The 27,499-nt window shown below is 33.2% G+C and overlaps 2 protein-coding genes and 1 long non-coding RNA gene across 6 annotated transcripts; 1 reads left to right on the plus strand and 2 right to left on the minus strand.

Moving 5' to 3' along the window:
• The first annotated feature begins 1,190 nt into the window (after positions 1 to 1,190).
• On the plus strand, positions 1,191 to 3,571 carry LOC141644114 (putative SNAP25 homologous protein SNAP30). Of its 2 annotated transcripts, XM_074453562.1 has the most exons (6): positions 1,191 to 1,341; positions 1,829 to 2,268; positions 2,645 to 2,738; positions 2,836 to 2,960; positions 3,049 to 3,146; positions 3,237 to 3,571. In XM_074453562.1, exons 2-6 carry the CDS (start codon positions 1,861 to 1,863, stop codon positions 3,334 to 3,336), a joined length of 825 nt encoding a protein of 274 aa, XP_074309663.1. In that variant the 5' UTR covers positions 1,191 to 1,341; positions 1,829 to 1,860; the 3' UTR covers positions 3,337 to 3,571. The 2 variants fall into 2 exon arrangements, with proteins under 2 accessions (XP_074309663.1, XP_074309664.1); XM_074453563.1 differs by lacking the exon at positions 1,191 to 1,341 and having other exon boundaries at positions 1,736 to 2,268.
• On the minus strand, positions 2,616 to 18,189 carry LOC141644113 (putative inactive purple acid phosphatase 2). 3 transcript variants are annotated; one of them, XR_012543895.1, is made up of 3 exons: positions 17,196 to 18,188; positions 13,802 to 15,206; positions 2,616 to 2,705 (listed from the first exon to the last, which is right to left on the minus strand). XR_012543895.1 is itself a non-coding variant. In XM_074453561.1 (3 exons), the coding sequence occupies exons 1-3, from the start codon at positions 17,877 to 17,879 to the stop codon at positions 13,078 to 13,080; spliced, it is 1,962 nt and encodes a 653-aa protein (XP_074309662.1). In that variant the 5' UTR covers positions 17,880 to 18,189; the 3' UTR covers positions 12,853 to 13,077. The 3 variants fall into 3 exon arrangements, 2 of the variants coding, with proteins under 2 accessions (XP_074309662.1, XP_074309660.1); XM_074453561.1 differs by lacking the exon at positions 2,616 to 2,705 and adding an exon at positions 12,853 to 13,087 and having other exon boundaries at positions 13,939 to 15,206; positions 17,196 to 18,189; XM_074453559.1 differs by lacking the exon at positions 2,616 to 2,705 and adding an exon at positions 13,332 to 13,362 and having other exon boundaries at positions 13,939 to 15,206; positions 17,196 to 18,189.
• LOC141632214 (uncharacterized) lies at positions 8,873 to 9,847 on the minus strand. The gene is made up of 3 exons (XR_012537772.1): positions 9,641 to 9,847; positions 9,090 to 9,124; positions 8,873 to 8,983 (listed from the first exon to the last, which is right to left on the minus strand). It is a non-coding gene; the product is annotated as an uncharacterized LOC141632214 (long non-coding RNA).
• Positions 18,190 to 27,499: the final 9,310 nt, after the last annotated feature.

Below are 27,499 nucleotides of genomic sequence, written 5' to 3' on the forward strand. Positions count from 1 at the left end.
TTATAAACAAAAATTTAGCTTCTTTTTGTTGTGGTACCATATCAAATAGTGATATTGGGTATTAATCGGTGAATTAACGAGAGTCAAAAAAATGTTAAAAGTAATGGGTTTCTCGTATAAAGCCAATTGTCAGATAAGGCAACAAATGAGAGAAAAAAATTACTCGAATAATATAGTTCTCAGTACAATTATTTCCCTGGTTTTAAGTGTAAAAGCCTTTTTCTATATTCATAGACTCGGAGTCCTATTTGTATTTTACAAAATATATGTTTATATTACATGAGGGAATTCCTAGTTTTTAATGAATTTACTAGCAAATCCAAGTATACTTTTAGTGCTAAGAATTCGGACACTTATGCACTTGAGCAATGTATGCAAGCTTCCAAGGTTATGTATACTAGGACAATGATATTTCGGCAAAATGATCACACGGAATTTTCTTGCTACATAGAAACTTTTGCTCCATGAAAAGATGGTGAATGAATCAACATACACAATGATTCTCTAGATATTTAGTATGGTACAAAATATTGGATTTCACTTGCACATCCAACCACACATTCAAATATCTACGTATACTCAACTATGTTTTCTTCTTGTATATTTATTTTCATATAATTATTCAACTTAATATTTTTAATCGAATATAGGATCATGAATTTGTAAATTATGCGGGTCAGGTTGATTTTAGGACTAATGTATCGAGTTTGTGCCATGTCGAGCTAAATTGAGGGTAGTTAAGCTTGGATTACTTCTGAATCATGTTATGAACGGGAATCCTGATCCATCCTTTCAAGCTTCATTCAATCATACCATACTTATGGGCCATCATTCGGCGTTATATAAATATCATGTCTTTCTAACTAGAGGAATCACTAATTAGTCACATATCGCATCGACAACATACAACATAATATAATATATTCCTAATTTCCATCACATGTAATATTTCATAGACAACATAATACTGTATAATATATTCCTAATTTCCATCACATGTAAATAAATGCAAAATTAATGTCAAGGTTTACACTCTACAATAACAATAAAAAAACGGTTGAAAATATGAAAAAAAATAAAATAAAAATAAAAAAAGAGAGAGAAGAGGTCGTTCTGTTTTTTCGGGATTTTTTTGTTCTATTTTTGGCGTCTCTCTCAATTTTTTTGTATAATTCTAATTAACAATCCATTTCTTTCTCTTTCTTTCAATTTTTCCTTGTCCTCTCATTCATAAAAATATGAACATAAAAACAATTTCTATATCATCACTTGCCCTACATTCTTTGTAATTCTTGATTTCTTTCCACTTCTTGCATGATTCATTACGTGCATTTTTAACAGGTATTGTTTCGATTATATTTGCTTTCAATTTGTTGTTAGTTTATCATAATATCGTACGATAAGAAATTAATAATCGTTTTAACAACGGAAATTACTCCCTCCGTCCCGGTCAATTGTTGTCCTTTCGTTTTGGCACAAAGACCAAGGAAAGAGGAGATGACCAATAACTAAATGACAAGTGGAACAAATTGAATGAGAATGATCAAATTACTCATCAAGTTCATTCTTAAAATAGAAAGGACAACAAATGACTGAGACACCCCAATATGGAAATGGACAACAAATGACCGGGACAGAGGGAATATCTTAGGTAGCTATATGTTTTCCTTACATGTCTAGTTTTAAATTTTAATATTTTTTTTGTTTACTCCGTATAACATTGATCATATTAAATTTTTTACCGCAAAGAATTAACCTTGATTCCGTAAAAAATTGACTTGAATTCCTTGTCAAATTCATCCATATTCATGTTTCCGTTATCTTATAGATCCAAGAAAACTCAATACACAATCCGTCAGAATGTTCGGGTTTATGAAAAAAGGTAATGCAGCATCCGAAGCAACCAGCCCTGAAGCGGGGAAAGGGCTAGATCCCTCGAAGAGGACTTCATCCGAACCAATACTCGTCACCCCAAATTTCGACAATGAAAATGATAGACAGTATACAGCCCCTACAAAAGCACAGAAGAAGAAATACAAAAATGATTTCAGTGATTCAGGCGGGTTTGAAAACCAGTCGGTACAAGAGCTCGAGACTTATGCAGTGCATAAGTCTGAAGAGACTACGAGCACAATGAATAACTGTCTGAGGATAGCTGAGGATATTCGCGAGGATGCTTCCAAGACCCTTGAAACATTACATCAGCAAGGCGAGCAGATTCACAGGACGCACCAGATGGCTGCTAATATAGACCAAGATTTGAGTAAGGTTTGTTCTTCTTCCTCTTCATTAACACTATTGTTCTTAGATGGCCAGGCTAGCTTGCAAGCAGTAGCGGAGCCAGGATTTTAAGTCAGCGGGGGCAAAAGGGTAATATTATAAGGGACCTCAAAAAAATTCGAAAATTTTAACTAAAAATTTCAAAATTGTCAAACCCAGCGAGGGCGACCGCCCCTGCTAGCCTCCCCTCGCTCCGCCACTGCTTGCAAGACGTTTCATTAGGGTCCGAGATTTAACTCAAGAGTAAGGCCGTCTTCTGCAATAAGGGAAATTTCGAGATATGTCTGTATTTTATTTTCCACTGAATAACTGTGGCGAAAACCAGAATAGTGCATGATTTGAAGATTTTGATTCGGAATCACAGGGTGAAAAGCTGCTAAATAGTCTAGGAGGGATGTTTTCCAAGCCTTGGAAGCCGAAGAAGGCTCACAGCATTACAGGACCCTTAATTACACCAGGTTTTTCCCCTGGTTATACCTGATACTTTTCGCTTCTCCTAATCACATATCATTGCAAAAGAAAAATGTGATTCGACAATGTTAACAATATTGGCAGATAATGAACCAGCCAAACGCGCAACAAAAGAACAGAAAGATAAGCTAATGGCACAGGTACCAAAAGGGAAGACAGGCGATAAAACAGCATCTTCTGGTCCAGTGACAGCAATGCAGAAAATTGAGGTCTGTCTGACAAACTTATGTGTCTGTTTCAATACTTAGTATCATGATTAACCTGAAAAGTTGTTTGACCTTGTATTATGTGGATCAGATGGAAAAGGAGAAACAAGATGATGCACTAGATGATTTGAGCAGTATCTTGGGTGACTTGAAGGGCATGGCTGTTGATATGGGAGGCGAACTCGACAAGTAACTTCTTTTTCTTTGTTATTATCTCTACATATTTGCATGTTTCGAGGAGTTAAGGATTACCATCATTTTTCGACAACGTCACTGCAGGCAAAACAAAGCGCTTGATCATCTAGACAAGGACATTGATGAACTCAACTCCAGGGTGAAGGGAGCTAACCAGCGTGCTAAACATCTGCTCAGCAAGTGAAACTCATAGCGCGACTGCATTTTTGGACCCTCTAATTGATTTTGTAACATTAGTTCCTTTTGTTGTAAATTGTAATAGGCACAGCCTTCTATTCTTTCATACTTTCAGTTTCATTACATAACTACATACGGAGTACTACTTTGATTTATTTCTAGCAGTAAATTGAAAGCATGCTCCGCAATGCTACTCCGTTAATTGTTTACATTTATTTTGGGAAAAAAAAACTTGGTGACGATAGATGATACGGAGTATATTTAGAAATATTTAAATTGAAAAAAAAAATTAAGTGGAAGACAGAGAAGTCTCACCAATCACATGGTCTGTTGGTGAAAACCAAGAGGGCATATAGATCGTTTACATCAGAAAAACTTGTTAAAAGCGTATCTAGTAACACGAGGTTATGTCCAAATCACCCGAAATTGAAATTGTGTCGAGAACTACATTGGATGACTAATACTTGACAACAACAACAAAAACGCAGGAACTAGAGCTTTATCCGCGGCTAAATTAATGCTATGAAAGTATGATTTATTTCTTTTAGTAATTTACCTGAATGGAAAAAAGCTAAAACAGCTTTAGTTACAGAATTTCCTAGGATGTCCCAATAATTTTTGAAAGAACTATATAGGAAATTCATCAGGACCTCGAGCTTTATCCACGGCTAAATTAAACATGGTTTGTTTAACCTCTTTCATACTAATATTACTGGTAAGAAAATTGTTATCTTCATCTGTAGTTAAACCACTAATCGAGTTAAAGTCCTCATTTTTGTCGAAATGACAAAGTTAATTTTTTGTAAACCTAAAGTTAAACTAATCAGATATTTCTTGTTTAATAAGGTCTTGATTAGTAATACAAGCACCATTCCTATTTATGAAATGCTTAATCCCATTTCTACAACGTCTAATAGTGGCATGATTTTGAAAATATTTGGTATTATTACATCCAAAGTTGACTTTATTTATACGAGTTTTTTGTTGCCAATAAATGCGTTTATAGTCAGGAAGGCATCTCGCTTTTTTAGCCATTTCAACTGCGCGACTTCTGAACCCGTAATATAGGATAAACCAAGTTGGTTTTGTATATTCTCTAACTTTTTTTCAGCAATTGAAAGTTGTCTAAAAATATTTCCAAATGTAGATTGATTCCATTTTTTAGTCTTTTGCTTTAGGAGTTTGCATTTTCGAGGAAGACAAAACATATAAGACCCCTGAAAACCGGTATTGCCAACATCTTTATACCAGCTTACTAAAATCATCTCGAAGAGTCCACATAAGTTCAAATCGAAAAAGAGGGGCTTTCATATGAATTTGGTCATGAAACATCACATAGATAGGACAATGGTCGGAGCTAGTGAAAGCATGATGCACAAACTGCATGTTTGGATAAATACTAATCCAATTAGGAGATTCTAAGACTCTATCAAGAATTTCAAAAATATTTTCAGAACCAGTTTTATTTTTTCTCCAAGTAAAAAAATTACCGGAAAAAGGTAGATCCACACAATTAGTATTACTTAAAAATCTAGTTAATCTCAAACAACGTGCATTGTTAACTTTTGCACCCCTTCTTTTTCACTAGGACTTTTAATATCGTTAAGATCCCCTAATAATAAGAAAGGCAAATCAAGGATAAGGACAAAACTCTACAATTCATTCCAAAAGTCTTGACTTTTCAACCAGTTCATCTGGAACATAAACAAAAATAAGGCAAAATACCATGTTTTTCGTTAAGTCACACACTTCAAGAGCAATGAAACTATTCGACTTAAAAGTGACATTTATCAAAAAAAAAAAAAAAAAAAAAAAAAAAAGTCATGGAGATAGACTCTTCCAAAATAGCCAAATACCACCCGATAACCCAAAATTAGAAATAGTTTAAATCAATTTATTATAATGTTTAATTAAAAAATGAATTAAATAGGAAAAAGTGTTAATAAAAATGGTGGGTGCATGTTAAGTAATATGAAAAGTTTTAATTTATTAACATGTTTTATTACCAAAATTACAATTAAAATGTCAATTTTAATTATAAATTATGACATTTATTAACATGTTTTTATTATAAAAGTTCAATTAAAATGTCAATATTGATTATAAATTATGAAATTGATGTAAATTTGTAAAATTAAATTAATTTATAGAAAAATGAATTAAATCTATAAAATAAGACAATTACGTGGCACTGAGTTTTGATGCTCATTTACGTGGCATTTACGTGGCTTTTTTAGATCCTATGTGGCTTTGTCTACGTGGCGTTTATTAGTCATTTTAAGATAGATTTTTAATTATATTTTATAGATTTCCTTGATTCAACCCTTGTGTCATTTCTCCGGGAACCAAAGCCACGTTAAATCGTTCTGATCTGCTGATGCTTTCGTATAAGGTTTTAGACTCGTCAATGAGTGGTGTAATCCCTTCGATTTCCTTTGTGTCTGTCCGGAGTTCTTCACATTATCGTGTATCATTCCGTCTTCCTAACCCTTCACTTCTTACTTGTTTACTCGATACTCTATTCGAGTCTGCTACTATGTCTGTCTTGGAGACTCCAAATGGCACTATTCTCATTGAATTTTTTCTCGGTGCGGTCGTTTCATACAGGCTAGTCATTCGCAATGTTTATATTAAAGATGATTCTGATGGATTCCTACCCTACGACCTTTTTTGAATCCCTTCATGATTAAGTCTACTGAGTAAGAGGGTACAACTGGTAATACCTTTAGCGGTTTGAATTTAGATAGTGGAGTGAGTAGTAACACTTAATCTCGGTATCATAATTTTTTTGTACTAGTTGAATTTCTTGATATTTTTGGGAGATGTAACGGCTGTAGATTATCATCAAGTTGTAGTACTTGTAGATTGTCATCTCCTTAATTTTGAATAATGAGAAGTTTGTTTAATCAGATTAAGCTTCGAATTCTTATTAAAGAATTTTTGCACATTTGATGTATTGAATCCCTGAATCCGATAAATTTATAAAATATAATTAAAAGGCTACCCTAAAATGACTAATAAACGGTCACATAGACAAAGCCACGTAGGATCCAAAAATGCCACGTAAATGTGAGCATCAAAACTCATTGCCACGTAATTGTCTTATTTTATAGATTTAATTCATTTTTCTATAAATTAATTTAATTTATGTAACCCTTACAAATTTACATAAAAATTTCATAATTTATAATCAATATTGTCATTTTAATTGAACTTTTATAATAAAAATATGTTAATAAATCTCATAATTTATAATTAAAATTGGCATTTTAATTGAAATTTTGGTAATAAAACATGTTAATAATTTAAAACTTTTCATATTACTTAACATGCACCCACTATTTTTATTAACACCTTTTCCTATTTAATTTATTTTTTAATTGAACATTATAATAAATTGATTAAAACTCTTCATAATATTTAACACCCACCAAATTAATTAAAATTTCTTCCTATCTAATTAATTTTTGTAATATAATATATGAAGAATTGATAAGATGTTTTTATACTACTTAATACCCATAACTTCATTAACATTTTTCCCTATTTAATTCACCTCTTGAGTTGCTCATCAATCAATTACCTAATTTAATAATACCACAAAATAAATTAAAAATAAAATTAAAATATGGGAGTCTATGGTTGTGTGATGGTTATAAAACCTATATTACCTATGATAGTTTCTATTAACAATATTTATTTAAAATCTATTGCTCATGCCAATGAGTTTCTAAGTTGTGGATTATATTTTATGGTTTAATTTATTTATTTGATTATACAGAGTATATTGAGTATTATTATTGAGTATTGTTGTTGTTATGTCCAATAAAGTATATTTTAATTTGTTATCTTTTTGGTTTTATAAATTCTTTGATTTATATTTAAATTCATATTTTCCATTTGGTTTAATTTCAAGGATTTACATGTCACAATGTTGATTCGTTTGTGAAGTTTTTTCCATGTTGATGTTTTACCTTTTGGTCAATATATTTTTTATATGAATTTAAAAACATCGTGAAATGTATGTGAATGCAGATAAGACAAAGCATCACGTGGGTAATCTGAAGTGGGACAAAATACAAAAGACACGAAACTGAGGTAAAATCTATCTATACAATAAAATTAAAAGGTTACTTAAAACATTTAATTTTAATTCACATGACATTTTTATAGAGGTTAATACTAATTCATCTATATTAATTACTTAATTGTTTATTTTTGTACAATATTATAAAAAGGTAAGACTGTGTATTAAAAAGTTAATTATCTTCAAAATTGTCACATGGTTATAAGTACCAAAAAAATAAAAAAAAATAGTATTTGCAATCACTAAAAAAACTAATATATATAAACTCTTTATTTTCCTCTCATAAATTTGGTTATTAATCTACCTATTTATTTAACTTTAATTCCATAAGATAATTAAAAAACAAGCGATACTATCTACCATTATTATTCTGCATGACATATTTTAATTTCGGAAGATAATTTCTAAACGATTCTCATGCAAAGTAGACCGTGTTAAAATAATAATAATAATAATAATAATAATAATAATAATAACTAGTTTTGTGACCCGTGAAATTCACGGGATCTTTTTTTTTTTACTATGATATTTTTAGTGAATCAAATCATAACATTCTACAATATGATCAAATGGAAGCTGATTAAAATCAATTAATAATACAGGTATTCGCATAATCGAAAACTGAAGTAACTCAATGGAAGCTGATTAAAATCAATTAATAATACAGGTATTCGCATAATCACATTACATGAAACCATAATATTATCAAACAAAGATCGCCAAACATGCAACACCCTCACTAATTAGATATTAAATTTTTATCAACAAATCCGAAATTAATATAAAACACACGATTAGAATTGTTGTGACAAAAACTAACATTTCACAGCACCCATAATATTGTAGCTAGTACTATAATAAATTGTGGAACTAAGAATTTGAAAGGAGCAACTCGTAATAATTGGATCATTAAGTCCATATACTTCATCCATTAAACAATATTAAGCAAAAATGTGCTTTGACATTTCTCCAAATTTTCCACCTTGGGGATTCAACCGTATACTTCAAAATAGGTAAACTAAGCATTCCACTCAATCATGTTTTCTATCAAAAGCCATTTTGAATAGGCATGTGTCTCATGTGTATAATTAAAGAAAATGAAAATTAAATTTAAGGTGTACAAAAGAATAATGTAGATGTAAATAAACTTTTTAGATTTCTCTCATCTTTATAGTTATTAATAATTGATAATTAATTCACCTCACTAATTTAACATCTAACTCCTTTCTTAAATGATAATTTTTGGGCTTTTCACTCCATTATTTATGCTACCTATTATCCATGTCAATAAGATTGAGATCCTCGCAAATTCAATTTCATTCTATGAGTGTTATTTTTCTAAGGAAAAATGATGATTAAAAAACAACACATATCAAAATAAAGCATACATTTGAATGTTTTTGAAATACTAGTTTTTTTTATGAACCTAAAAACAATTAGTCATTTACATTCATGTTGTCAATCTTATAGTTAGTTTATAATATAGTATTGAGTCGAATGAATAGAGTATTTGTTTAAGTAATTCTAATATTTCTCTTCTTAGTCTTCTTTCTTCAATAAACCATCCCTACATAAAAAAAATCACTTAGTCATTAATTTTTGTTATTAATTTAAGTTTCTCTTAAATAATGGAAGAAAGATGACATTGAGTCTAAAGATGTAAGTATATTTACCTTTGAATAGCACAACACCACAAATCTCAATATCCCTAAATAAGAAATAAACAACAAATATGCGAGGTTAAAAATGTGATGTACTTCATAACCAATGAAAAATAAAATAAATAAATGAATTCTTAATTAAAAACCTTAATACATTTACCTTGATGCTGATACAATGATTAAAAAAAAAAGTTAGTGACATATACAATTCTTTTCGCGATAGCGGTACAAAAATATTTACTTAAATGTTGTCTCACAAATGTTGCCTTCCGTCAAAAACTTATAGTCAATCTTGTAGTTAGTTTATAATATAGTATTGAGTGGAATGAAGAGAGTAGTTGTTTAAGCAATTCTTTTTTTTTCTTTCTCCATATAGTATTTTTTCTCCAATGAACCATCTATAGGGAAAAAAAAGGACAAAATCCATCGAGTAATTAATAAGAAATAAAATTGTGAAATTTGATTTACGTGATATTAATCTTATCGTTATTAATTTAAGTTTTTATTTAAATAATAATAGAAAAAGGGCATTGAGCCATAAAGATGTAAGTATATTTATTTACCTTCGAATAGCACAATACCACAAATCTTGATAGTTCCTACATAAGAAAGTTTTAAAAAGTGATGAGCAACCAATTGAACTTAAAAACAAATAAATGAATTATTATTTTAAAACCTTAATACATTTACCAAACCTTAATACATTTACCTACCACAAATCTTGATAGTTCCTACATAAGAAAGTTTTAAAACGTGATGAGCATTTCATAACCAATGGAACTTAAAAATAAATTATTAAATTATTAATTTAAAACCTTAATACATTTACCTTACCTTAATACACTTACCTTGATGTTGATATACTGATAAGATTTAAAAAAGACTATTTACATATACAACTACGATTTTATTGGCGATGAGGGCAAAAAAATATTGGCGTGAAATTTGGCTCACAAATGTTGTCTTACATCGAACATTTATATCCAATTGAGGATGCATGTTATGACTTTTGGGTGGCTTTTTATTATTATCATCAAATTTAATATATATAATAATTATGTAGTAAGGTTTTAGGACTTTTGAGCATTCTTTTTCATTATTAGCAAATTTAATATAAATATAAATATAGAGCAGGGAGAAATGAAATGTTAAAGGTTTGCTTTAATTTTTATTTTATTTTTTATTTTTTTGTTGACAAAAGCCACCTTGTTTAATGTTAAATATGTTATTATTTACTCTTAATATCAACAAAATATTTATTTTTTTAATAAACGGAGTAAATTAGAATTATGTGATATTTATTTATTGCTTAAAATATTCTAACAATAAACGTCGAAATTTAAAATTTAATATGAATTTTGATTTTAATTGTTGTTTAATTTATCTACAAGCTTAAAAGTCCAAAGTATAATATTTGTAATGCTATTTGCATTTAATATTTCTTTCTTTTTTTCTTTTTTACTTTTAAAATTAGAAATAATGATGTAAACTTTGGTGTAAATTTTAATTATAAATTATGAAATTTTGATGTAAATTTGAAAGGGATATATAAATTTTGGAAAAAAAAATATATTTAAATTAATGTCATATAATAATAAGTTGATGATTTATACCACATTAACTCGCCATGTCATATTAAAATTTGACATGTCATGTGTAGTAAGTGACGTGGCTTTTTGGTAGTGTAAGGTGGCATTTATGACGTGACATTTTAAGTTCCCCTTTTAATAGTATTGTATAGATAAAGCAAGCCTTTCAAATTCCATTTCTCCTTACACCATATTTATGTCTATATTAGACTTCATAATACAGAGAAAAATCTATAACTCTATAATCTAAATAAAAAATCTATAATCTATAAATCTAATTAAAAGGCAAGCCAAACTATCCACCATAATCTATATGTCATATTAATATAATTACATACGATAATATCTTAAGCCACTCTTGTATAAACTAGATTTTGTAAAAAAAAAATATAAAAATTATAATTATTAGTAATCAAGCAAACCTTATACATTCCATTTCTCCTTACTCATTATTTATGTTTATATTAAATTTCATAATAATGAAAAAAATATGCTCAAAACTCAAAAGTCATGAACATTGATTCATATTTATACTTATATTAAATTTGATAATAATGAAAAAACAATGCTCAAAAGTCATAAACGCATCCTCAATTGTTTATATATTTTTGTTGGAAGGCAAAATTTATAAACCAAATTTTTTCTCATCCCTATACTCAGTAGAACTAAATGTGTCACTTATATTCTTATGATTCTATTCCAATTAAGGTAAATGTATTAAGGTTTTAGATTATTAGCTAATTTATTTATTTTTTAGTGCAAGTTTCATTAGTATGAAGTTTTGATCACAGTTTTCAACTTTATCGTATGTATTTGTTTTGTTCCTATTTAGGGTCTACCAAGATTTGTGGTGTTGACTTATTCAAAGGTTAACATACTTACATCTCTAAGAATTCATTCCTATTCTCTCTTTCTTTCTCTATTTAAGAGTAAGTTTAAGTAAATAACGATAATATTGTATAAAACAAATTCCACTATTTTGTTGGTTAATTCGCACTAATTACTAAATTACTTTTTTATAGGGACGATTCATTGGAGAAAGAAGACTATATGGAGAAGTAAAATATTAGGATTGCTTAAGGAACTATATATTAAAAACTAAGTGTAAGATTGACGACATCAACATGAATGAGTAATAGGTTTTTAGTTTTTTTTTTCAACTGTATTTTTTATTTTGGTATTTGTTGATTTTTTTTCATCATTTTACCTTTGAAAAAATAGCACTATTTAATTTATCGACTTTGATCTTAATCTTACTATGTGATTTGATATTTTATAAAGTCTCAATTACTAGAAACACTAAAAACATCACACTAAAAACAAAATATCCCGTGAAATTCACGAGCCACAAAACTAGTTTAGCTTTTAAAATTGAATGTATTCATGAACAATTCGGATTAGTTCATTTTTTGACAAATTTACATATCGAAATTGTTTATTAATTCACTAGCTTAAAACCGTGCAAAGATGCACGGGTATATTTTTAAGCATTTTAAACATCATTCAAAGTTATTTTAAAATAATTTAGGTATATACATTAAATATCTTCATCAAATCGTTTTCCTGGGTTTGGGATAGCAGCTGCTACCCATTGCTACTATATAGGTTCGCCCCCAGTAGTGGTTAACGGAATAGTCCGTTTCATTATAGACGGCCACTATTCTAAAAAGGGGGAACTAGACTTTCTTGAAAAGGGACCAATTCATCAAGAGAAGCGGCTAGGTATTTCTTTATCTCCTCGGCCTCATTATCATTGAGGGAATCAATGAATGGATTTGACGTACTTGGACTCCAATCCGTATATTTGCTACTTGCTAGTATAATCCCATGCCTCAAATATATTCCTACTCCAATAGTTTTCCTTTACATAAACTTTCTTGATCAAAGTCCAAGAACACGAACTAGAATTTGAATAGTCCTTGATAACCCATATCTTTAGCGCGTTCATTGTTCCCACCTTAGTGTTAATGAGAGAGGGATAAGGCCCTAAGAGACCCACTATTTTTTTTCCCTTATTATGTCTCTCACTCTCCCACTAGTGGGAGACGATCTCTCATGTGACCTACTGCTAAAACTGATTACTTGTGATGGACACATTTTCAAAATCTTCAGAACTGAAAAAGATAATGTAATCCCAAAAATGGTGTGATACAATTGATACATAGTTAGCTTTACATACAAAATAAGAATCAGAATATCTTTGGCATATCAATTAACAATGCATATAAAAATTACAAAAATAAAATAAAAATTACATATTAATATAAGCACTATCACAACAGAACAATGGTTCTTCCATCACCCAAACTTTTTCCAACTTGGACTACCACCACTACCGCAACCTACCATCCTCAACTCACAAGCAAATACAGTAGCAAATAAGAAAGAAAACGGCAATATTGCTTCGACATTCATATGGAACTGCGAGGTAGAAAGGATGGAAAAAATAATGATATAGATTACCTATTAATTAACGGCTAATTACATTAATGATCATATGGAACTGCGAGGTAGAAACCAGAATAGTGCATGATTTGAAGATTTTGATTCCGAATAACAGGGTGAAAAGCTGCTAAATAGTCTAGGAGGGATGTTTTCCAAGCCTTGGGGCAAGCTGAAGAAGGCTCACAGTATTACAGGACCCTTAATTACACCAGGTTTTTCCCCCTGGTTATACCTGTTACTTTTCGCTTCTCCTGATCACATTTCATCGCAAAAGAAAAATGTGATTCTAAAATGTTTCTTCCCCAAACAATATTGGCAGATAATGAACCAGCCAAACGCGCAACAAAAGACTTCCATTATTGGTGTAATACATACAGTAGTATAGATAATTTCACTCAGAAAAACTTGTCAAAAAGCGAAACATAAACAGCTGACAGAGACACAGTAACAAACTGCATAATGCTATGCTTAGAAATAACGTTTCAGCTCTTTACCGAAGCAAATACTTGGAAATAAACAGAAACAGACTAATTTGCATAAGCTATATGGGTAAACATCAAGGATTATGGACATTAAATGTGTACAATATACATACAACAATTCATTGCCTACTGCTTCAGGTACACAAACTTCAAAATTTTTTGTTAATGGCGGAATGGACGGCTACCAAAAAAAAAAAAGACAGTTCACCTTATAGCCTTATGGTACAAGAATGAGTATGCTATTTACAGGAGGTCTGACTGCCTATATGTACTGCAAACTCTTCAAACAGGTATGAATTCACAAGTAGTACTTCGGAAAATGCCAGTGAGACTAAGATCACTTACAGAGTACTGGTTTTGCTGTCACGCAGTTCAATTTCTGAGTCCTCGGTCTTAACAGGAAGCCAGGCATTCCCGGAAGCAGCAGGTTCTTTTTTCGAGTGTGCTTTAAACCCGATAAAATACCCGAGAACAGCACCAAGTAATAAGATACTTGCTCCTACTACAAACTGGGTTAAGAAGGATGGTCCTAATCCTTCTTTTTCCTCAGTCTTGTCCGAAATCTTTGCTTTATCAGTGGTAGCAAAAATCTCCACTGTATCATGTACTTGGCCATCATGGTTTCCGACATAAGAGAGCGTGAGCTTCTCTTTTGTGGCAACTAGCCGGGTATACCCAAACTCTCCCCCACGATATAAAGACCTCTCAGGCTGTGGAAATACCGGGATGTCAGGATGTTCTGATCTCGGTTCCCAAATAGGCTGCCAGTCCTGGCCTGCCATCCCAATGACAGCGTGAACCGGGTACCCGGGTGTCTCTCCACAGGTAAAATTATTCAATGGGCAAAATCTTTCATATCGATGGACATGTCCCCACAAAGCAAGGGTCACATTGTTCTTCACAAAGAGAGGTTCCAAATGTTGTAACATTCTCTCTCTAATTGGGGCATCCCAAATTTCGTTGCTGGTTGTATACATAGGCCTATGCCCTTGAACTACAACAAAAGGAGTCTTCTTTCTATCAACATTTTCTAAGTCATGTTTCAGGAAGTTGTACTGGTCACTTCCTTGAAGAAAATTAGTCTCGGTCGACAAATACACAAAGTGGACAGATCCCATATTGAATGAATAATATAGATTTCGGGTGGCAGGTGCACGAGTACCCGTGGAGAACGAGGAGTTCCCAGGCATTTTGAACCTTAAACTGTACGGTACTCCACATTCGCCACCTCCGTCTTTGCCATAAGCACCCCAATCTGGTTTCCATGGTTGTAGAGGCCAATCATATTCATGGTTGCCAATACAAACATGGTACGCCACTTTAGAGGCAACTGGCTCAATCTGATTGAAGAAATTGTCCCAAATCCAAGCATACCCTTTTGCATAGCTGATATCTCCAATATGTGAGATAAAAGCGGGCTTTTCCCCGAGGTCTTCAATGTCACGGAGTATCCATTTGAGGGTGGATATGCTTTCGGTTTGGCTACGAAGAAAGGTTTTGTAGGGTGTTGCAGTTCCCATGTCTCCAAATAGGAATGCTATGGTTTCGTCAGAATCTTCATTCCTTGAGATAAAGCTGTAGGTTGGACTCCAACCTCCTGAATCACTTCCGACCTAACAGCCACAAGAAAGAAAGATATTTCAGTTTCATTACCATAATGACCAAAATGCTCTAAGCTCGTAAATCTGAACATAGGACAAATTTCTAACAGTCCACTGAGGTGATAAAACCTTATCCGAGTGAACCCATGTAAGCTATTCGAATTATTCTCGTCAGATTTTACGCAGGTCTTGTATGGTGGTTTTATTCATTGGCAAAAGAAAATCAAGTATCTTGACATTCTAATAAAAGCAGTACAACATTAATCGAAAGCCTCAGAGGTTCTCATCTGTGATGGGACAAGAGAGATCAGATATTCAGATGCACGCAGCCTACAAATTTGTCAAAAATACAAACAGACCGTTTCCGTATGACCCATTGTGAAACTTGCCTCAAACTTTGTGTCGGACAATGCTACCACACAACACATGAACCACATCAAATTTTAGTACGCCATTTTACTGTACTTCCATAAAAATGTGTCAAATCATCTAACCAGCCAAAAACAACACAGTAGAGAATCTGTACACATCTAGACAAGAATGAACTACTGCAAACCAACACCACTGTTCATGTCCGGAAAGTAGAACACACGATCCTTTACAAGAAGAAATGCTCTCATGTTTACTCTTTCAGTCTTTCTACTACAAAAACAGAAAATGTCTATTTCACTTAGAAGCAGCAAATGAGACATCCTGAGTTAGATATCTGACCATCCTTGACAAAAGCACCGATTAAAAATTAAATCAAAGAAACGATAAAGATGACATGTTTATCAACAAATCAGCTGAAGGAGACCACTTCCAGATGGCAATGATCATTTATCGCACATAGAGCCCAAAAACGCAATGGAATAGGAATTTAGACGCAGTCCAATCAATCATTCATCCGCTTTAGGATTTAATCTCTGTATTCGACAAATCTTAAAACTTTTTAAAACCAGATCATATGTAGCTCGTCACCTACTTGAGAGTCTCCAAAACCTTGTTACACCCTAAATATATAATCTCTACCTTCAAATCCAACACTCACATTTGATTTTTAGACACTATTCACAATCTAAGAGTATCCTTTAAATTCCTCACATTCTATTTAAGGGTGTGTTTGGATAGCAAAAGTGGAGGGAAAGAGAGGTGAGGGGGAAGGAGGGAAGGGAAAGGGAGAGAAGGGAAGGGGAGCGGGAATGGAGTGTGGTTGTTTGGATACAATTTCCCTCCAAATCTCGCCGGTTATGGAGAGATTTTGATTAGGCTTGGAGGAGGGAAATTGAATCCCTCCAATTCTCTCCCCCTCCATTTCCCTCCACCCCCATTTGTTATCCAAACAAGGGATTCTAATTCCCCTACTCTCCCTCCCTTTCTTTTCCAACCAAATCCCTCAATCCAAACACCCACTCTCATCATGTGGCATCTTGTTTGATTCGTCTTAAGGAGTACAACAAAAATACGAAACTTAATATGGCAAAAAGAAACTGTCTCTTACAATACAGTCATTTAATTCGAAAACCTCAATTTAACCAAAGTTGCAATCTTTACAGAGTGAATAACACTCCCCCTTTCTTCAAATCTTCCACAACCTCAACAACAAACTCAAACTACTCATACATAAACTTTAATCAAATCAATCCACACTAGGAGAAAAACCTGTCTACCTAATCAACCAAAGATGAAAACTTTATAAATCGAAATAAACAACACATGATCAAAACCAACAACATTACTAAAATAAACAACATATGATCAAAAACAACAACATTACTCGAGTGACTCAAGGGCTCTAGCAAATTACGACCTAGGGGGATCCATTCCATACCACATAATAATAAACTAAAATAAACAAAACATCAACAACATTACTCGAGTGTCTCAAGGCTCCAGCAAATTACGACGTAGGGGGATCCATTCCATACCACATATTAATAAACTAAAATAAACAACCCATGATAAAAAAACAAGAGCATTATTCAAGTGACTCAAGGGCTCCCGCAAATTACGAGGTATTACCTTATAATAATATCTCATACCCATCTTCAAATTACTCATAACCCCATCAAAAATAAACCCAGGATCCCTCCAACCAACACTACTATTAGCAGGACTATCACACATATCATCAACACCATACCTAACAACACTAGTCTCCTTCACAAAACTCAACTCTTTCTCATCTTCACCATACTTAACCACCTTCTCCCCACCATCCCCACACACAAACACAACCCTCATCTCATCAACTCTATCAGTGAACCCAAGGTGGGCCTGTTCAGGCCCATTTGGGTTCCTAAACCTAACCAAACTTGACCTAGCCAACAAGTGCTTGGTTCTAGGAAGTGGGTTTTGATCATGGTCCATCTTTGTGGGGTCCACTTCTGACTTTGACCAATGAAATAACCTGAATTGGTAGGGCCCACGAAGGTTAATTAAGGGAAATGTGAGGGACCCACTTCCTGATTCCCAATTTGGTGAAGATGAGAGGAAGAAATAGCCTATGAAATGTTTGTTTTGTGAGTTGGGTGGTGTGTAGATTCCTAACCAATCTAATTCTGTTGGGTTTGATATGTTTTTCCATGTGATCTTGATTTTGTCACCTGATTTTTCTAAGATTGTTGGAGTTGCTGAAATTGTTGGGGTTGATTTTGCACAATGTGAGGAGATTGAGATGATTATTGTTAGGAAAATGAAGATCATTGTAATACTATCGAGTTGGTTGATTAATCGAGAGACCGTCTCATACGAGAATTAACGATAATGATAATTCTTTGGGGAGATTTGTGTATTTAGATTTGAGTCATTTGATTTGATTCATTTGTAAGTTTTAGATTGTTGGATTGTCGTATAGGATGAGGAAAGTTGGTGAGTGTGAGTCAATTTTTTTTTTTTATTTTTTTTTTGGTGCGATTTGGATTTTGGAAATAGATGAGAGATCTTACCAACAAAGTGTATCCATTAAGCATGTGATTTATGACTTGTTTATTGGCTTACGATAGTTTAAAGAGAGCAAATTTGCTTCATATTATAAATCATATGGATAATATGGATAACTCCCCTGGGTTAAACTTATTAACGAAGATCAACTTGTCATTAACAATCTTAAGTTTATAGTCCAAAGTTGTAAAGAGCTAATAGATGAACCTCATTGGAGGCTAAAATCTACCATACTTATTGAGATGCCAATAGAGACGCAAATCTTCTAGCCAATTGAGGAGTCCAGCATTTGGACCATCCCTTTTAATGAATTTGTTCTATTCTTAGGTCTTGTTCTTTTGGAGTAAATGCATTTGATTTTCAATCGAATTCAACTTATAAGATCGAACGGTCTCGAACTGATCGAATTTGAACTTATAGGATCGAATCGAATCGAACTTATAGGATTCGAACCGAATCGAATCGAATTGAACTTATAGGATCTTAATCGAATTGAACTTATAGGATCTTAATCGAATCGAATCAACTTATAAGATCTCGAATCGGTTCGAATGGACTCGAGTGAACTTATAGGATTCGAATCAATCGAACTTATAGGATTCGAACCGAATCGAATCGAATTGAACTTATAGGATCTTAATCGAATCAACTTATAGGATCGATCAATCAACTTGTTGGATCGACTCAACTTATAAGATCTGTATTGAACTGAACTGAACTTATAGGATCTGAAGTGAACTTAAATTAAGTGACTTTACGTCCAAAAAAACAGAGCCTTAGAGAAGATATCTTTAGGGTAGCTATTCCCCGTGTAATAGTGAATAACTAAGTTTATCGGGGCTTTGCCCCTCTTGCGTACCCAAAAAAACACAAAATCTCATTGAAGACGGCACGTATTCGTCACTTTGGAGTGCCGGATATTATTTCCTCTCACAAATGACCCAAATAGAGGAGAGAGGGAAGCACATGGGGTGCCCTCACCTTGTCCCCCATATTCGTTTTGTGAGTGGCATTACCCGTCACTTACCCCGACCTGTCTTCAGCAAGACTAACTGCAAAAAAAAAAAAAAAATGGAGGGAATTTAATTCGCATATACAACGAAAAGAGAGAAAAATGGAAAAGAACAGAAAATTTAAATAAGTATTTCACAAATATTCATGTTCGTTTTAACACGATAGTCAATTAGTCATCATGAATCATCATTAAGTATAATACTACCAAGTATTAAGGTAAAAGCCAATATACCATGTAGAAGATGGTGTGTCAAGTTATGTGCATCAATGATCAACTGTATACCGTATACGTAACCTAATTCATGCGGAGTAAGAGTAAGAATTAAAGGGGCGTTTGGTTAGAGAAAGGGAAAGGAAATTAGAAAGGGTAAGGAAGAGAAAGATAAGGGATTACCTAAAATTTAACTAGTTGTTTGGTTACATCAAGAAAATGAAGTGTGGTGGATTGTGGTTTGTTTTGGTGTACGTGTGGTGGTTATGGTGGGGTGGTTGTGGTGGTGGTGATGGTGGCGGTGGCGTGTTGGTGGCGGCAGTGGGGTGGCTGTGGTGGTAGTGATGGTGGTGGTTGTGGTGGCGTCATGGTGGAATGGTGGCGGTGGCGTGTTGGTGGCGGCAGTGGGGTGGCTGTGGTGGTAGTGATGGTGGTGGTTGTGGTGGCGTCATGGTGGTTATGGAGGTGGTGTTGCGGTGGTGTTTTATGTGGGGTGGTCGTGGTAGTGGTTGTGGTGGTGTTGGTGATGGTGGTGATGGCGGCGTCATGGTGGTGGTGGTGGTAGTGGGGTGGCGCCATGGTGGTTGTGGTGGTAGTTTATGTGGGGTGGTTTTGCTAGTTCTGGGTGTGGTGGTGGTGGTGGTGACGGCGGTGGCATCTTGATGGTGACGGGTGTGGTGGGAGTCGTAAGTATGGTGGTTGAACGGTAACAAGGGTAATGAAATCTCATACCTTGGGGGTGGAAGGTAAAGAATTAGATGGATTGAGAGGTAAGGAAGAGAATTTCATTCTCTTTGTCTTTGTTTGTGTCAAACAAACACCGTACCAACAAAGGAAATCAATAACTTTGTTTCCCTTTCCCTTTCCTATAGACCTCCAACCAAACGCCCCTTAAGATTATTGGCAAGATTTCTCAGCTTTCTACTACCTTTTTATTATTTCCTTAAATTTACCTCAGACTCGTCGTAGACTTTTATACATTATCCGTCAAATACTCAAACTCACCTCATACTCATACTTTTTCACATTACCCCACGTGTCATTTAATTTGGACCACACAAATCAACTCATAAAAAAAAGGAGGGAACAAAACCCGACTAGCATGAAAAAGGAAAGAGGGAACAATACTGTAATACCCCATAGTTATAAGACCTCCACTCGGCCGAGTAAATCGAATACTCGACCGAGTGGAACCTCAGTCGACCGAGTGAGGGACCGAGTGAGCCTGTGAAGTTGTTAAAGCCCCTGATTCGTAGGTCACTCGATCGAGTGGAGGTTCACTCGACCGAGTGAACCGAGCACTCGACCGGGTGCTGCGGGAACCGCTGAATTTCACGCGTGGGAGTTTCTATTGATGGCCTTGACATATATATACTCTATTTTTTAGATTTCTCCCATTTTCAAACCCTATTTCGTTCTCTCTAAAACCCTCTTACATTTCTCTACAATCCCTCTTTCTCTAAATCCTAGATCTACAATTATGGATTGTTCTATTGAATTGGGACTATTAGTCGCGCTTAACACTGGTTTAAAATGTTTTGTCATAGAATGATGCTCTTGGAAGGTTTTTGGGTGAGAACCCAAAAACTTCTTACTCTAACAACGTTGTGTTGGCTATGGATCTCATTGTTGCAAAGCTTAGTTGGAGAAATAACTACAATGTTGATGACTGTGGTATATACACAATGAGACACATGGAAACATTTATGGGATTAATCTCTTGGAAATGTGGCCTGATGAAAAATGATGTGAGTGTTGGTTCTTATTTTAAAGAAATTCATGTTCATTGTGTTTTGCCTATCTCGTTAATGGTTGGCTTCTGTTTTGTAGCGGAGCGTGCTTAAAGTGTTACGATACAAATATCTATGCACATTAATAATGTTTGACCACAACGATTGCCGTGAAACTGTCGCTGATCATGCGAAGAAGGGTCATTTCTCTAAAGCTAGTGATTACATTTAATGTTCAAATATTATCTACGCAGTACGTTAGAATTTGTCTGATGACACCCCTGTTGATGTAGTATGATGTTTTAAATTCTAGTGTACGTTAGTATATATATAATGATTTGCAATTGCATAAGCAAAATATTCAATTTGTGAACCAATGTTTAGTTGCACCTAATTAAAGTATTTCTTTGTCTTTTTTTAGCGTGTTATTTACTTTATAGCCATCACACAACCATAGAATCTCATAATTTAATTTTATTTTTAATTTATTTTGTGGTATTATTAAATTAGATAATTGATTGCTGAGCAACTAAAGAGGTGAATTAAATATGGAAAAATGTTAATGAAAATTATGGGTATTAAGTAGTATAAAAAAATCTAATCAATTTATTAACATATTATATTACAAAAATTAATTAGATAGGAAGAAATTTTAATTAATTTGGTGGGTGTTAAGTATTATGAAGAGTTTTAATCAATTTATTATAATGTTTAATTAAAAAAATGAATTAAATAGGAAAAAGTGTTAATAAAAATGGTGGGTGCATGTTAAGTAATATGAAAAGTTTTAATTTATTACCATGTTTTTATTACAAAAATTTAATTAAAATGTCAATATTGATTATAAATTATGAAATTTTGATGTAAATTTGTAAGGGTTACATAAATTAAATTAATTTATAGATAAATGAATTAAATCTATAAAATAAGACAATACGTGGCAATAAATTTTGATACTCACATTTACGTGGCATTTACGTGGCATTTTTGGATCCTACGTGGCTTTGTCTACGTGGCGTTTATTAATTCATAGAAAACAATACTCGTATGATTCACTCTATATAATCAAACAAAAAGTAATGTCAACAACATTATCGAACATCAACATCCAATTAACGAAAATAAAACTTATAAACAAACCATAAATTGAAACTACAAACACAGATTGAAAACTGCAATCCCATAATTTTATATTGATATTAAGCAAATAATTCAACCATAAATCACATTAAAACACTATTTTAATTGCTGCTACGAAACAGACCATAATAAGAAATAAAAATTGACAGAAACAATGGGCTACGAAACAGTAAATAACAGTATCATAATAATTGACAGAAACAATGAAATAAAATTAAAAGAAAAAGATGCAAAAAATTTAATGCCATTAAGACGGAAATTCAAACTTCTCTGATTTACGGTCTTCTCAATCGTCACAGAATCAACTCCATAACGAACATATTTCTGAAAAATAAAATACACATCATGTATATTAATGGTGAAAAACGCCGAAGAATCAGAAGAATTAGATGAGAATTGAAATTCGGAAAAGCAAGTGGATTTGAGCCATAAACTGCTACTTAATCGCCCATTGGTGATTGTAAGATCAAGCCCTGATTTAGACACAAGAAGTCCAGCTAACACTCCTGCATTGTACAAAGGCTCACACAGAGGTTGAATAAAAGATAAGAACATAGTTAGTTTAACATCAAAACTGAAACTGGATGGCATTAACGAATTACTCCCTCTATCCTGGTCATTTGTTGTTCTTTTCCATTTTGGGGTGTCTCAGTCATTTGTTGCCCTTTCTATTTTAAGAATGAATTTGATGAGTAATTTGATCATTCACATTCAATTTATTCCACATGTCATTTAGTAATTGACCCATTTCCCCTTTCCTTGGTATTTGTGCAAAAACCAAAGGACAACAAATGACCGGGACGGAAGGAGTATAGAATTATTTTACTATAATGTTATAAATTCGTGTGAACAATGAAATTGCTAATTTTATGGACTTTCTGTCCTAACTATAAAAAGGATCCACTTTTATCATTAAGACTTAACTCAGACTTTCTTATTTAGAAAAAAATGATAGAAATAATTCGACCTTTCACATATCTTCCGAAAAGAGTCTCACCTATCCTTAATCTTAAAATAATGTCACTTTTATATATGTCTTCCTAAAATAAGTCGTGTCAAAATGCTACCTAGAATATCATGTCAAATGAATATTACTCATTCCTATTCCCCGTTTAATCATCCTCTACCTCAACTAACCCACCATTATCACACCTCCATCATCACCATCAAAACTCCTTGTTCACGGCCCGTCAACGCCAACCTTGAATCGAGCTTTGGAAGACCAAAAAATAATCTCCATTTTAATTTCTATAGTATTCTAACATTAATACAATGAATGATGCAACGTCTGGTTGAGTCTGTTATGTGGAGGGAATCAAGTTCTTTATAGTCGGAATCGAGTTCTTTATAGTGTCGACTGAAGGCGGTGACTCGGGAGGCGGATAATGGTTAAAATATGGTGTATTACACACATTGAAGAAAGACGGTGTATTTCACGATTTTTTTTATTGTTAACATGTTCTTTCCTTTATATTGGATATATCATACTAAGTTAGTTATCTCAAACTAAGTTAGTTAAATATTTTGTTAGACTAACTAACTACTTTGTAACTAGAGTTAGTTAGACTAAAGTTGTTATGGTTAGTTAGGGAAGTCGATTTATCTCCCTGTATAAGCTAACCTCAATGTATTCATCAAATATAATTTTCATATTCTATCAATAATAATAATCTCTCAAATTTAAAATTAATAACATTTTACATGGTATCAGTGGTAATGGTTTTTCTGGTTTTTTCAACTGGGATTATTCATCAGGTTCTATGATCTTGGCATTCATCTGTTTCCAAGAATCATAGGTATCTTCATCTATTCTTCATTCTTTTTCTCTATTACTTTTACGCTTCCGCTACAAATCATATTAGTTAGAATTTTTTGTTTACTTTTCCAAATTCACAAACATGCCTTCTTCTGATACACCTAATTCTGTTGTTCCATCATCTTATGAATATTATGACGACCCATTATTTTTGGCTCATTCTGAACAGCCCACTGCAAGCTTAGTTTCTACCCTGTTTGATGGACGGGATTCCTTGGGTTGGCGGAGGGATGCATTCATGACTTTGGTGTCTAAAAAGAAGGATTTTTTGTTGATGGTACTTTAACCAAACCTGTTAAAACTGATAAAAAGTATAATCAATGGGTACGTTGTGATTTCATGGTAAAAAGTTGGTTATTGAGTTCTTTAGTTGGTTCCATAAGAGAAAACATGAAATATGTGAACCCTGCTCAAGAGTTATTGAAGAGTTAAGAACGATTGAACACCTAAGAGGGGGAGGGGGTGAATTAGGTGTACCTTTTAAAAAATTTCTCGTTTACTTGGTTAAAAAGAAACACAAGTAAAAACTATTAAGTACTAACTTGAGAAACTTAATGGATAGTAAGTTCACAAGAGGTACAACAGGTCTATGCAACAGTATGATGAACTGTTGCACAGCACTGGCAACGAGATAGGTAGATAAAAATGCAAAGGATAAACGAATGTAAAAGTAAATAAACAAACAAGACGATGTTTAAAAAATTGGTTCAGCTCCTACTCCGGAGCCTACGTCCAACCGTTATTTTATTGCTTGTTTAGAAATTTACTCAAACTTAACTAAACCCCTTACAATGAAAATAACTCGCCAACCTACTCCGGTTGCAATTGCTTGAAGCTACTCCGCTTCAAGACTTTCCCTTGCTCAAAGCTACTCCGCTTCAAGACTTAAAGTTCTATCTCAACGGTTTACAGAGTCAGAATCTCAGTGGTTCACTTAAGAACATGGAGATTACAATTAAGACCTAAACACGAGAATCATTGAACATATTCTTTATGGAACAGTTAACCGATACTTGGAGATTTTCTGACTTTGAAAAACAAGTGAAGACTTTTGAAAACAGAAAACGGTTTTGCAAATACTTGAAGAACAAAGCTTAAAATGCTGAAATGATTTTGCAAATGTTTTACAATGAGTGTTCTGAAAAGTCTTGCAATAAATGATAAATGAAGTGGCTATTTATAGAGAAAGGTAGTGTGTAAGAGAAGGATCTTAACACTACTTTAATCTAATGTCCATGGGTTTGTAGTATGCATTTTCATTTAAAATTATAAAAGAACAATCAGATTTGTGAGGCTCAAGGTGGCTGTAATTTTCAGAAGCAAAGGAGTGTTTTCCATAAAATTTATGGGAACTCACAATTTTGCCCCAAATGGAAAAAACATAAGACCTATTTTTAGCATGAAAAACAACTTGCACAAATTGGATTGGCATCTTTAAATTATTGTGCAAGCATATTCTTTTTGTTCTTTTTGTTCTTCAGTTTTGAAATAATGTTCCACTTGAACATAGAAAAGCTTTTTAAAGAATTTCAAACACTTGTGAATTTTCCCGAAAATTTTCCATACGTTAGTACCAGAAACCATGGTGCAACAGTCACAGGAACTGTTGCATGGTTTTGCAGTCACTTATGCTTAAAGAGGATATGTTTAATTACCTCGTTTACAACATTCATTCTAGGCAATGGGCTTTCGTGTCTTGCCTTCATCTTGATCATCTTGTTACTTTGATTAGCTTGTGTACTCTTTGATTGATCATCAATAGCTTCAATTTTGCTAAACAATTTAACTAAGAGGCAAACAATTAAATAACAAATGAAACTTGACATCATCAACCAAATGTATTCTAACAGTTATGGTCAGAACTTCTGGAAAGATATGGTCAGGCTAATGCCTTGGAGATTTATCAGCTAAAGAAAGAACTAGATGCTATTATACAAGATAATTCTTCTTTAGTTGATTATTATGGGAAAATGAAAAGATTATGGGAAACTTTAGATGGTCTGAATCCTATTCCATCTTGTTCTTGTGGGAAGATTGATCAATGTTCATGTTCTTTGGTCAAGAGGTTCATTAAAAGGGAGAACATAGCTAAACTCATACAATTCCTCATGGGGTTAAATGGGGGATACGATACAATTAGGTCTCAAATCTTGTCAATGAAACCCTTGCCATCTATAAACAAGGCTTTGAGTTTTCTGCAAAAGATAGAGAGACAAAAACAGATAACAGATGTTGTAAGCAATCTCACAGAAGTCAATGCTTATGCTCAAACATATCTATAAAAATTGCACCTTTTGTATTTTTAACAACTATATATAAATTATATATGTTTGAGAGTTTACTTGTAAATAAAATATTTTTTGAGTTTTAACTTCAAAGTATTTAAAATATAACATATAAAATATTTAACTAAAAGTAATATTTAGCTAGTCATAATCAATATTTATACTTAACGTATACGTATTTTAATTGAAGATATTAAAGAAAAATGTAATGTTTTTTTCCCTACTTTTTCATGTCTTTTATAATACTATAATATTTAATAATCATTACTTTTGTTTTAACTATTCAAATGTATTCGCGATCACTGTTTACATACACATACTCGTTATCATACTATTTAAACCCAAAATCTCATTTGGATTCAATTTATCGCAAGATAATTTTTTTCAAATGTATTCGCATGATTATTGTTAGGGATAAAAAAACTACATTTTTTATTACCTATGACGTGGCCGACATTGATTGGAGGAGAGCAATTAAAGAGGACCGGTGACGTGGCATATTGAGAGCCATAGGATCAAGATGGCAAATAAACCTAAGTGGGGTATTTACTTTGTCAAAGCCCACGTGAAGAAATCAACAACCATTTTCTATTCTTGTGGGGTTGACCAAGTACACAGCAGCAAAAGTAGGAGGGAAGTTGGTGGACTTTTAGACCTAAACCTAGCAGCTATATAAAGCCAAGGAAGAGCAAACCAAGGGCATCTCATTCAACGTCAACTTCACACTCTTACTCGCCCAATTCCCTCTGCCATACAACAATACTCCATTAGAAATTTTATCCTTGTATTTCCTTACTTGCTTATTTGACCTCGATTATAGTGCAAATTGGCGGGATTCCGACTCCCCCCTTGTTCCCACACCGGGTTTTCCGCGTCACCAAAAATCCTCCGTGTCATTCTTTTATTCGTTTTCATTTCGTTCGTTATCATTGTCACAAATCGAATATTTCCCGGCCATAGATTAATCACTATCACTCACATAATTAATTCGTAATCGGTAAATTTTTACCAAAATAATTTGGCACCCACCGTGGGGCATAGTGATCATTTTCTATAGCCAAATCTCGCAAGACCGAACCAGCCGTCACAATGTCTGGAACCAGCCAGAATCCTTCCAAAGACCACAAAGATATCGCCCTTTCCTCTCGGAGCAGGACCTTCTCTGCGTCGCAGGATCAATGAGCGCT

The sequence above is a fragment of the Silene latifolia genome, chromosome 2, assembly GCF_048544455.1.
Source record: "Silene latifolia isolate original U9 population chromosome 2, ASM4854445v1, whole genome shotgun sequence".
In the NCBI taxonomy this organism is placed as follows: Eukaryota; Viridiplantae; Streptophyta; class Magnoliopsida; order Caryophyllales; family Caryophyllaceae; genus Silene; species Silene latifolia.